We start from the raw sequence: 13,198 nt of genomic DNA, 5'->3' as shown, positions 1-13,198 counted from the left end.
GTATCTCATTGTGGTTTTGATTTGCATTTCCTTAATGATTAATGATGTTGAGCATCTTTTCATGTGCTTGTTGGCCATTTGTATATCTTTGGAGAAATCTATTCAGACGATTTGACCATTTTAAAATTGGGTTGTCTTTTCGTTGCTTAGTTGTAAGAGTTCTATATATATTTCAGATACTAGATCCTTATGAGATACATGATTTGCAAATGTTTTCTCCTATTCTGTAGGCTGTCTTTTCACTTTGTTGATAGTGTTCTTTGATGCACGAATGTTTTTACTTTTGGTGAAGTCCAATTTATCTATTTTTTTCTCTTGCTTGTACTTTTGGTGTCATATTAAGTAAGTTTTTGAAGAAAAATTATGGCTGGTGGGTGATAAAAAGGGATTTTGAGCTTATTTTTATATTTGGTTTTCCCTTCCCCAACTAATTCCACCATTCCTTATAGGAGTCCAGGCATGATAAAGAAAAGATAGAAAAGAAAGAGAAACGGGACAGTTCAGGAGGAAAGGAAGAGAAGAAGCAATATCCTTTTCATCTCATTGATGTTTTCTATCAGTGTAATGGAAAGCTTTGATACTGGTCATGTTTAGAATTGTACCATTGTAGTATGTGGTCTAAATGCCTGAGGGCTTATTTGCTTTTAAATGGTCTTTCCAGTTAATCCTCTCAAATGTACAAAATCTGGAAGTGGGAGACTTGATGTTCTTGATTTTTTTTTTAAAAAAACTTCTCTAGTGACTGAGGTGTGCTATGCCACTGGGGATTTATAGTCCCTCTGGCTGTATTATCACTGAGAGGAAAAAAGGGAGCAGAAAGTCCCTTGGGCTGGGGGCATGGGGACTAGAAGGGCAAAATGTGACAGAGGAGCGGAGCTGGTAGAGTTTGGGGCTACCAGGCTGGTCAGAGCCAATGAGGCCTTGCAAGCTAAGGGATTGTACTAAAAGGTGAGACACATCCCCCCCCAAAAAGTTGTTTTCCCTTAATTTGTCATCTACTCATAAGTCCTCGGACAAGCACAGATAATGAAGACTTTCAATCAAGGTGCGTGTTCTCTCACCTCCTTTTCATTTAAAGATAGAAACATAAAATGAGATCTGATGATGTTGAAGAAACTAAGTTCATTTTGCAAGATACAACTACTTGAATTTTTCACCTAAATATTATGACCAAGCCTTTGGGCATAGATGCAAAACAACAGTCACAGTCATTTTGCAGCTGTTTTCATTTTATTATGACCAAGCCTTTGGGCATCAATGCAGAACAACAGTCACAGTCATTTTGCAGCTGTTTTCATTTTAAGCTTGCTGATTAGCCACACATTTTTTTAAGCACCAATATGTATTTAAGAACATCTGGCTTTCTCTTCACTTGTTCCCATCTTCTTTGGATAATTACCCTTTTAAAGTACTACAGCCCTGTAAATAGTGGTGGCATCTTCATTTTACAGGTAAAGAAACTAAGACTCTGAGAGATTAAGTTGAAGAAGATCACAGAGATATTAGTCAACAGAATCAATACTCAAACTAGGTCTTCTTATCCTTTAGTGTTCTCTGTTCTTTTTGCTTTCTCATGCAGGCATGTTATCCAAAGATTTTTGTTTAAGTTTTTGTGCCTCATTTTCTACTACTGCCCATGTTTTGCAAAGCCAGAAAATATTGTCTGCACTTTTAGTTCTGGAATTTAAAGTGTGCATCTTTGTTTTGAAGGTAATACACTTATCTTTTATGTGAGATTTAAAAAATATTTTAACCATCTTAAATAAATTATATGTCCATTGTAGTGGACAGGGTATTTAGACCCTAATATAGCCTTTTTTGAGCACTTAAGATCATCTGAATAGTTCATTGTTTGATGATGCCTGAGGATTATTGAAGTGAGATGCTTTGCCCCTTAAATGGTTCCAGATAGCTGTATTTGAAGTTGTTGACTTTGCTTTTTTATAGTCCATTTTCTTCCATATTAGCTATCACTTCTTAATATATTAAGTGTACTTGCTGTCTATCTTTCCCCCTAATATTATTGGCTGCATCTAATTTTTTATGAAACCAGATAGATAACCAAGGCTATATACTGGTGTTTAGATTAAGAGTGAGAAATGTTGGGAGTCAGTTCTGTATAAAGGGTATGGGTGTTAGAGTATGAATTCTGTTATATTTATTTTGGCTGCAAAGCAGGGATTTGAGGTTGCCAGATAGGCAACACCTGATGAGTGGTGTGCTTTTTCTGCTTTGCTATTCTGTGCTTGTTATCTAAGTAGTAGAGTAGGGTAAACAAAAGTTATGAAAAAGCATTTAGAATTTAATGATTTAAAAAAGATTGTAAAAGAAATGTTACTGCTTATTCTTCAATTCTAGCTTCCCCATCCCACCCAGACAACTAACTGTTTTCCTTGGTGAACTATAAAGTCTTAATCTTTCTTTGTTTTGTTTTTTATTTTTCATCTTAACCTTTCTTTTAATTTGGCATTTTGCTTTCACATATGATTTTCCCTATTAAAGAAAGATAAAGCCTGCATCTCATATCTTCATTAGGAATGGGTCAACCATTGTCACTGACAGCTTTCACTGTGATTTTATTTTTATTTTTTTGAGTCAGGGTCTCGCTTTGTTGCACAGGCTAGAGTGAGTGCCATCACGTCAGCCTAGCTCACAGCAACCTCAAACTCCTGGGCTCAAGCAATCCTCCTGCCTCAGCATCCCGAGTAGCTGGGACTACAGGCATGCGCCACCATGCCTGGCTAATTTTTTCTCTATATATTAGTTGGCCAATGAATTTCTTTCTATTTATAGTAGAGACGGGGTCTCGCTCTTGCTCAGGCTGGTTTCGAACTCCTGACTTTGAGCAATCTGCCCACCTCGGCCTCCCAGAGTGCTAGGATTACAGGCGTGAGCCACCGCGCCCGGCCTTCACTGTGATTTTATACATCTTTTACTCAGTACCTAAATATTATTCTTTTGTATATAAAAGTTATGCTACAGATTTGAGTCGTTCTTACCCTAGCTGTGAGTTTGTACCCAGGAACAAAGGCATGAAAAGAAAGGCCAAGGTTAGTTGTTTGGCTGGTGGTCTTGTAGCAAAGCTTCTAGATTAAGATATCTTTTTAGAGATACATTTAGCTTGGTATGTTCACCCTGTTTAATTTCTTGTTGACAAATTTGTACTATCTTCTTGGGTAGACTCTTAATTTAGTGAGGCTCTGGTTGATTTTTTTCTTTTTGCTGGCTGTTTTTTGGCTGCCTCTATTTGTATACATTGTAGGTTTGGTCAAGTCTGTTTTTCTTCCTTTCCTTCCTTTTCTTTTAGAGGTCTCCTCATTTCTGGTTGGCACCATCTACCTACAGGCCACTTCTAAATCTGCCCCCCCCTTCCCTTTTTAATTTATTTTCTATTCTATAGACAGGAGAGCTCCCACATGTCACATTTCCATGATTAAAAGATGTCATTAATTGGAATATTTTATTGTTGGTTTTTAGAACAATTTTTTTGAGGGAGGTAGGTAGAGAGATGACATTGATTTGTAAGTTTTCTGATTTCAGAAACATGAAAATGATCACATTAGAATTTAAAAATATAGTATTTAAATGTGACCCAGATTAAATTTCTTCCAGTCTTCTTTTTGTCTATTTTTAGTTGCAAAACTTTCTGCCTCTTCTCTGCATCTTCTGTTACCTATAAAGTCTTTGTTCAAATTCATCTCATCTTACCTCTCCTTGATTTAATCTCTTGAATATTATTAGCTGCTTTGCCATTAGCCTTTTCTTCTACTTTGATCTTCTTTGAAAATTCCTGCCTATTTAAAATTGTCCTCTAAGAACCATCCTTTGGCTTCTCAATTATACTTTGCTATGTGTGGTCCTCAACTCATGAATGTTGACTTTAGCAAACTTTGGAGAGTCCTTTTGTGAACCAGATGCTTTGCTAAGTTGACACTTGCTCCCAGACTGAGAAGCATGATCCTGCTTTTTGTTATCTTGGACTTATGACTTTGATTTTCAAGAACATTAGCAGTTAGTTTGGCTCTATTCTATCCATAATCTGTATTTTTAATCTACTATATTCCTGTTCTAACCCTCTGTTCCAAAAAGGCCAAATATATTTTGCAAGTCCATTTCTCACCTCCAGTCTCAAATGTGTAACCTACTTTTATCCTCTAAACTCAAGGTTGTAAATTCTCAGCCCTTTGGCAGAATGTGGCTTGTTAAGATGTACCATCTTGGCATTACACAATTAAAAATTTTTTTGTTTAATTGGTTGCTTTTAAAAATCAAAAGAATTAACAAAATCCAAATTTTAGTTTCTCTTGAAGAATTAGAGTACTTGGTAACATTGTGCCCTGATTTCTGTGTGGCAGCAATCAGCTAGGCCTGCCTAGGTCCTGCCTTCCTTTGGATTGAACAAGGGCCTTCTTTTTTTTACAGTTCACTTCAATTAGTCCCTACTCAGCTCACTTGATTTGTTTCCATTACATTCCTGGCCCCTATAGATAATTGATTTTTGTAATTACTGCTCTAAGACTTTTTTCTTTTTTTTCTTCTTCAGTTCATACTTGGAAACTAACTTCCTAAGCTCTCAAAGATTGCTTATTTTTAGAAATGTATTGCCATTTTGAGGCATATTCGTAGATGCTGATAATAAATGTTGGGATACGGAGTGTTTTAAGTTTCTTCCTTAGTAGCTTCTCATTTCTTACGTTTTTGCATGTGGGCTTGCCTGTAGAGTCCTAGTCACTGGTTCCTATATATATGAGTATGTTACATATCTCCATCCCTAGATGGTGATTTTGTTGAAGACAGTAACTACATGCCTGCCTTCTAATCAAACAACCAAGTATTTTTCTTTATTATCTGCTATGTTTTAGATACTCTTAACTTTACATAGGAAGTTAAGTACAGAGATACTATGTGTATCTCTTTGGGATCAGTGTGCACATTGATGAGGAGCAACATTGACTTTTTTTGCCATCAAAAGAAGATTCAGTTTATTTACACCATTTGATAGAAAGGAAAGCCATACTGATTACAAAGAAGTTGTTTTGTATGCTGCAACATATTTTTTGAGAGAAGATTTAATATGGTTTTATTTTGCTCCATATGTAGTAACTATCAATTGTGTAGAAAACTCTTATTAGGAGATTGAAATAATAGACACAAATGAATTTTTCTCTTCATTATCATCTTTTACACTTTTTAAAAAAAGTATTGGCTGTAGGTTCTGTGCAGTAATATTCATAGACACCAAACAGTTGAAAAGGGCACAAGGAATTTTCTGTTTCCTTGCTCTTATCAAGGTAGACCAAATAGTCATTAAGGTGCTGTTTTTTCTTTTTTTAAATCTGGACATAGGCATGAACACTTATAAAAGGCTCCCATGCCACATTTTCCCATGAGTGTGTCTATCTCCTACACACACATTTATTCTGAGAAGCATCCTTGAGCGCAGTTAAGATTCAGCTCAACAGAATCCCAGTTTTAACTCTATTACATTTTATGCACATGAAACATCTCAGGGACTATTTGCAGTAAGAATTCCTAGGTTCCAATGTAAGGGTAAATGAAGGAGTAAAGTAGAATGAGGATGGCTGTCCCTATATCTTTCTCCTCATAACTTCTTTCTTCCTCATAAATGTATGTTTCACTTTTAAAACGCCAACTGTATGTATCTTTCTACTTGGGGGGTGTGTAAGAGAGAGAAAGTAAGATCATGGAATCCCGACGGCTTCAGATACTAGTAAAAATGCAGGGAAGGCAATTCTGGAATGCTTCCTTTGAGGCAAAGACACTTAACTAAAAGTAAGCTGTTATTTTGGTGGGCTGGTATTTTATAGTTGCTCTTAAAAATTTCTTTTTTTGCCATCAAGAGGGCTCTTTTATAACAAATCTCTGAATTACTGAAACATTTCTTAGGACCTTTTTGATGAATTTGATCATAAAATTAAAAAGTGTGTGTGTTTATAAAGGCATACCTCTGATAAGAAGGCTGATTTTATATTTGCCTTTTCTTCTCTACTTTAATCACCACCCTAGCTGCTCTTTTCTTCAGATCACCCTACTTTCAAACATGATTCTTGCTGTCATAGCTCTCTATAAGATCATTTAAATTCAACTGGCTCAACTCTTTGAGGATGTTTGTGCACAGGAGGGCATGGTAAAACATAAGGAAATGACAGCCTTACCAATATAGCAGGATCTAATCTGTTTCTGGCCGAAACGAAAAAGTAGGGGGAAAACCTAGGAGGTCCAGATAATTACCAATATGAAATGGTGTTTACAAATATAGTCTTGTCTCAGCAGAGTGGAAGGCCACCTTTTGTTGGAATATGTCCTGCAAACGTGGTATTATCAATACAGTTTGTAGCACCAATAGAAGATAGACGTCTGTGATAGAAAACAGCAAACTGTGAATTGAGCCTGAAGTAGGAAACCTTTGAGAAACAGCAACAGTCCTAGGTGTGAAAAGATCTGTGTGACCTCTTACATTTAGAACTTGTGTTGTTTTGTTTACAATGGTTAAAGCAGCAGGTATTTTTAAACAATAGTTAATAAAAAAAAAAATAAGCTTAGGAGAATGTTGCAGGTAACGTGGTGTATATCTTAATGAGAAGAAAAATACTACTCTGCCAAAGATAGAGGCTGAGTTTGGCACTATTTCATCACAGTGTGGCTTTCTTCTTGATGACAGCTAGCTTTTTCTGAAGTTCACTGAACTTGGGGGCGGTTTTCAAGTTTGTAATCCTAACACTTCAGCATTATTTTATACTCTCTGGACTCTGCCGAGAGACTGACATCCAGTATCTTCTTTCCACTTGCTCTTGTGCTTGCTGATTTGTCATTCCAGGATATGGACAGACCCCTAAGCTGAAGGTCTCCCAGAGGAGGATGCCAAAGCTCCATGCGTCACTCTCAGAACGATATCTCCCATAATTAAGAGCTTCTGGTGCTGTCCATTTAATGGGAATCTGCTTTAAGTCAGAAGATGAATACACACCACCATCCTCTTGACGAGACATTCCAAAGTTACTGATTTTCAGAACATTATTTTCACCTCCAGGCAGTTTCTTGCAGCAAGGTCCCTGTGTATACAATTTTTACTCGAGATACGCCATCCAGAAGCAGCATCTAATGAAAATTTTACTAACTGAGTAATAGTTCATCCTTCTTTCTCAGAAAGGAGAGGAAATCGCCTCCTGGAACCAGTTCTTTAATGATGTAGATAGGCTGTCTTTGTGTGCGAACTCCTATAAGTTTGATAATATTGGGATGATATATTGCTTGAGGATTTTGGTTTCTTGTAAAAATTTTAATTTCAGTTCCTGGGAAAGATCTTCTTTATATGTTTTAACAGCAACAGAATTTTATCCTTTAATGGGCCCTTAAATATATCATCAAAATGTACCTTGCCCAATAATTCTCCTAATGTGACATCTTCATAATTGGGAACCCATTTCTTATTCTCCTAGTTATGGCCCTACTGTGATACCATGGTGCCCTTAATTGGAACATTGACCTTTTTTTTTTTTTTTTTTTTTTTTTGCAATTTAAAAAATTGAGATAAAATTCGCCATTTTAAAATGTACTATTCGGTGGTTTTTAGTATATTTGCTGTGTTGTGCAACCATCACCACTGTCTAATTCCAGAACATTTCTGTCACCCCAAAAAGAAACTCTATGCCTGTTAGCAGTCACTCCCAACTCTCCCCTTCCCTCAAACCCTGGAAACCACTAATGTACTTTCTGTATGAATTCGTCTGTTTTGGACATTTCATATAAATGAAATCATGCAATACATGGCCTTTTATGTCTGGGCTCTTTCACTTAACATCATGTTTTCAAGGTTCATCCATGTTGTAGCATGTATCAGTACTCCATTCCTTTTTATGGCTCAATGTTATTCCATTGTATGATTATGTACCACATTTTGTTTATCCATTCATGAGTTGATGGACAGGAACAAAAACTTTTAAGTATTGAATTATAAGTTCAACATTAGTGTATTTGCAATTATGATTGATAATGTCAAGATTATACTTGGTGTGAACAGAATGTGTAGAAATGATATGTAAATTATTTGTCAACATTTCATGCAGTGTGATTATTTTCTAAGGCCCCTTCTAACTCTGGTTTTATGAAATATGTGAATGTAGTATTTTCATCAATAAAATTTAATGCGTTATGCATTAGTTTAAATTTTGAATGAGAATAATGTTAGGCAGATATGAAATTATTTGCCACATGTTGTAATGATCATGTTTTGAATTTATTTCAATATGCAGTATTTGAAAAATGTCAATACATAAAGGAAAGGAAATGAGTATAATTAAGTCAATATATTTTTAAAGCAATTTTTATAAGTTAGCAGACATTACATCTTAATATAAGTCACTATTAAAATTGTGTCCTTGTGAAATATGTGATGTCATTTTTCTCTTGTTGATCATGTAAAATAGGTTCCTTTGCTACATGTTTTGTTTACTTTTAATAAGCTATTGCTTGCCCTGTGGAATGTTTTATTTGTTACTGTTTCATGCCCCCCAAAATGTTGAATGTCTTTTTTTTAAGTCATCATAGTGTGTCCATCTTTAATGGTTTCTAAGAGTGGACAATAAGAAATATGCAAATATTTCACCCTTTTCTAGGGACTTAATTTAAACTTTTGTTATTGACTCATTAACTTTTCTTTCTTTCTTAAATCTTCCTTCCTCCCTCTCTCTTTCTCTCCCTCAACCTTTTTCTCCCTCCCCCTCCTCTCCTCCTTTCTCCTTTTTAATTCCATCTTTCTCTCCTCCTTCCTTTCTTCTTCTCTTCCTCCTCCTTCCTTTCCTTCTTTCCTCCTCCTTCCCACTCCCCTCCTGTCTTCCTTTCTTGTCTATCAATATAATCACTTTGTTTCTTTCAGGTGAAATTGGAATGAAATTGTTCAGCTGTGACCAGAAATTTATTTTCCTGAGTAGATTGCCGAGAATTATGAATGAAGAGGGCCCATTTGCATCTCCTTAAATTATTCAGTTATCTGCTTTATTGCTCCATGTGGAAAACAGAAAATTGTTGAATTTTGCATTACTTATATTTTAACTTGTTGCCTAGTTTCTACATGTTTATTTTCAGTACTGGCTGAAAGTGTTAACTGTCTCATATTTTTAGCACAATGTGCTGCATACAATTCCCAACAAGCAAATAAGGTTACATGTGTACAGAATTTCACTTTAGGTTAACTAAATATTGCCTGGGTTTAGTTGTATTTTTTTCCATTCTGAAATGCTTTCTTTTTATTGTTTGAAACTGAAAATAAACAATTATTGAACCATTTTGAATTTACCTCATTTTAAAACTCAGTTTTAATTTATTATTTGGCCTGTTTTTAATATTAGGCACTACAAAGGGGGAGCATTGTTTTATGCAGTGCTTAGGAATCATTTTATATAGTACATGTACAACATTAAAACCTGTTTAAAAAAGAAAAAGGTACCAGTGCTCACTTGTCCCTTGCCATTTTTTTCTTGTAATTATGTTGGAAAAATCTTGGTGGGGGAAATCAAAAGTTAATTGTGTTTTAATTCTACAGCTACAGGAGCTTTGTATTGCTGAACTTTAGTCTGGAAAAGTTTAACAGTGACATTTTTAAAACAGATTTTTTTATCTACTGAATTCTACCAGTGTAACCTTTTTTCTAAATAAACAATAGTTTTCTCAAATGATTGTATATCATTGTGTATATTGTTACTTATTCAAAATAACTTAGCAAAGATAATAAGGTTCCTAACCCTTTCTTCTCAATTCTGTCTTACCAATAATATGAAAAAATCCTGTTTGATTACCTTTGTTCCTGGAGTAAACAGTGGACTGCTGTCATGCCTAGATTTATCCATTTAGTTTTCAGTTCCTTGGAAACAGTGGTACCAATGCAAATTAAAATTTTCAGAGAATGGCAGAAAGGATACAATTTTTTAAAGGCTTGAGAAATGCTGAGTGTATTTTAGAATTGGCAAAGGGGTATAAATCCTGATGCCTCTTTTCAGGTAGTTGTAGTTTGCATAAATTGGTGAGCCAAATATTTATGAGGGGGTGCATCTATTCAATGACTACTGAATACCTAAAATGTGCCTGGCATAAAAAGAGATACTTTGTTACAGTGGTTTTTGACTTTGAGAAAGTAACTGTGGTTCACCTTAAAATCATTTGTCTGAAACATACCAGGAAGAGCTTTCCAGTTGTTACCTCTTATTTATATTTTAAAGATTACATGATTACGATTTTGAACTAGAAAGTTTGCTAATTTGTTGGCATCATTCTCTTCTCTTTGTCCCCTAAATTGTTGAACATAACATAGGTAATTTTTGTTTGTGGCCTTGCTAGAAATGCATTGATGATGAAAAATACTAACTTTGGATTTAACTATACAAAAATAATTTATATTGGAAGTAGGAAATCTATATTTGTATGGTTATAGCTGTTTTTGAGCATCTTCTCTGTGCTAGGTACAAAGAAGTATAAGACTCAACTGTTTCAAGGGTGCTTCCAATCTAGCTTGGGAAATAAGAGCCATATGAGTGCTATGTGGGCCAGCAAACTTTGTAAAGGGCCAGATATTAATAGTAAATATTTGAATGTTCGTTGGCCCTGTGGTTCCTGTTGCAACTACTCAGCTCTGCCATTGTAGCAAGAAAGCAGTTATAAATAATATGTAAATAAATATGGCTGAGTTCAGTAAAACTTTATAAAAACAGGCGGAGGCCTGGATTTGGCCTGCAGGCTGACCGCTGCTTTAGAGAGTAGAGAGTACCTGTAGATTAGTTCAAAAAATATGTTAGTGCCTCTTATCAGAGGTACAGCCATGAGCGCAACAATTTCCTGCCTTCATGGAGCTTCCATTCTAGTCAGTAGAGACAGTAAATATATAATATGTAGTGATTATATTTATAAAAGAAAAGAGAAGAAGAAAATATAACTAAGGAAAAAAAATAAGTGGAGGGAGATGCTCTGAGAAAAAATAAACCTGGGTAAGGAAGCAGGGCTTTACTACCTTACATATATGGTGATTATGGAGTAAAGGTGAGAGAGGCAGGACTTTTTGAGGCAGTTATCACACTATGAATATTTTATTAACAATGTGAACAGAAGATAGCCCTGATCCCCAACCCATCTTTGAACCTTTTACATGACAATAATGTAATATGAGTTCTAGTGGGTGACATCTAGGCTTGCCATTTTGCAGAAAGGAGTTCTTGACTTTAGGCTCACCAATGGGCTTAGGAGTATTTATAATCCTCCGAGAAATTGAATACAAACTTGTGATATATGTACTTTTCTAGATCTATAGCTTTCACCTGATTTTCAAAAAGATAGACCTAAGGTGGCAAGTTTGTTTTTCTAGGTCTTGTTCCAAGGAGGTCTAAAAACCTTTATAACTAACCCTGAATTTATCTGGAGCTGGTGAGAAGTTGCGAGACAGTTGTTCATCTGTCTACCTTGGATTAAATGGTAGGGGTAAAAGAGAAGCTTTCCTTACCTTGGCAAATGATCTACAAGTGATTCACAATGTATTGTTGGAGAGTAACGTCCATGGTATTAGGGATATTTTCTATTTCAAGGAAGCACTTTAGTCATGTATAGGTGGAAATTTTTTTCCAACTATGTAACTGTTTTGTTTATACCCCACCATGTTCCAAAAAGGATTTATGAAAAAACGTATGCTATTTTAAAATTAAATGAGAAAATTTGGTTTCAGGGTGAAATTACTATCCTAAATAAAGTTAATACCCCAAAATGTTATGTACAATTGGGCCATGAGTTAATTAGGTTTGAAAAACTGTCAGGCAACAAGGAGAAGGTAATGTCAATTACAGGAATTATGGCATCCATCAAATAAAAAGCTAGTTGCAGTGGAGAATGTTTCCTGGCACTGAGACCTGAAAGAAACTTCTCCTTTGCATTTTTAAAGAAATCATGTCTTTTTCAGTGAATAAAACAAAAAGATATATCTTGAAATGTTAGTTGATGGCCAGCACCTCAATTCATTCTAGTAAGGAGGATATTTCTGCAATGACACCAAAACATGTGGTCCAGATAGGCAGGTCTCTGATGATTTGGTTCCGTTCAGGAAAACATTTTTGAATATTGAGACGGGGTTTGTAAACTGGGATTTATGATAGCCTTTTTATAAGCCTGTTTGTAAATATCAGAAAACTCATGTGACCATTGTTTGGTTCCCATGATACAAGTAATATGAACAAGATCTCATTAGTGGTAAAGCTGTGCTTGGCCTTCGTTTATTTCATTCTTATGGATACTGATCTCCAAGGCTACCTTTTAAATAGAATGGAGCTTATAATATTATATCTGCATAATGCTCTGTCTCATCACTTACCAGAAGCATGGTTTAAATGTTTAATTTTTTAAATCGTAGTAACATTTCTAGATACACTATCCACCAGAACCAAAGAGATTTTATTGGGTCTAGAGAATAAAATGAGGAGCTGCTTAAAAGATGCTAGTTCATGCTAATTGAACACAGATTTTATTTCATTTATAGACACAAGTAGAAATGATAAGAGTAACAAAGAAGGGATATTGGAAGTAGTGATTAAAGGAAGTGTGGCAACCTGAGAAAATATACCTTAATATAAGGGTCATTTCTTTTTGTTCCTGATTCTTAGGAACTGCTTTAAGCTGTAATGGCCATTTCTACATGGGTCGGGCTTAAAAAGCTTAATTCCTTTAATGTGTTGCTAAATGGATGTGGTTAGTAGAGAAAGGAGAGAGAAGGGAGAAGATTCTGATTGGACACAGGGCACATAAACTTGAGAAATACATAATTGCAAATAAGAAATAGCCTTCATTTCAGGGAAAGGACCTAAAAAGTGATTTGGTACATAATCTCTAGCTTAGCCTGACTTCTGATTTTGGTCACGTGAGAGATAGATGTCCTTGGACTTGAGCATTAGACTTTAGCTCTGATAAAGAGCTACTATCTTTAATCAAAATTGTATTGTACTATGTTCAAGGCCTTCATGATCCTAATTTCATGCAGTATGTATAATAGTCCTTATCTCTTATTACATATGACATTATTGTCAAAGAACATTAAGAATCATAATTGGAATGGCAATGCTGGTTACTATTATGCAGACACCTTTTGTGCTTTCCAGGATAATTGATCCAAGATATCAATAATACAAACATTCATGCCTGCAAGATATAA

General features: G+C 35.2%; 1 protein-coding gene and 1 pseudogene across 5 annotated transcripts in view; one reads left to right on the top strand and one right to left on the bottom strand.

Moving 5' to 3' along the window:
- THOC2 (THO complex subunit 2) overlaps positions 1 to 9,694 on the top strand; it is a 122,611-nt gene extending 112,917 nt beyond the window's left edge. For 3 of the 5 annotated variants that reach the window (XM_012745648.3, XM_012745649.3, XM_075999114.1), the window contains 3 exons: positions 450 to 526; positions 1,000 to 1,045; positions 6,839 to 8,407. In XM_012745648.3, coding sequence (XP_012601102.2) covers positions 450 to 526; positions 1,000 to 1,027 — 105 coding nt within the window. In that variant the 3' untranslated portion in view covers positions 1,028 to 1,045; positions 6,839 to 8,407. Of the gene's footprint in view, positions 1 to 449; positions 969 to 999; positions 1,046 to 6,838; positions 8,408 to 8,896 lie in introns of those variants that run through there. The other 2 variants (XM_012745650.3, XM_012745647.3) reach the window with 2 other exon arrangements.
- LOC105860710 (tyrosine-protein kinase Fer-like) lies at positions 6,654 to 12,373 on the bottom strand (annotated as a pseudogene).
- Between the last annotated feature and the right edge of the window lie 825 nt (positions 12,374 to 13,198).

Source organism: Microcebus murinus, chromosome X, assembly GCF_040939455.1.
Source record: "Microcebus murinus isolate Inina chromosome X, M.murinus_Inina_mat1.0, whole genome shotgun sequence".
Classification (NCBI taxonomy): Eukaryota; Metazoa; Chordata; class Mammalia; order Primates; family Cheirogaleidae; genus Microcebus; species Microcebus murinus.
The sequence above is the reverse complement of the archived record's forward strand: the minus strand, read 5'-3'. Positions and strand labels throughout refer to the sequence as shown.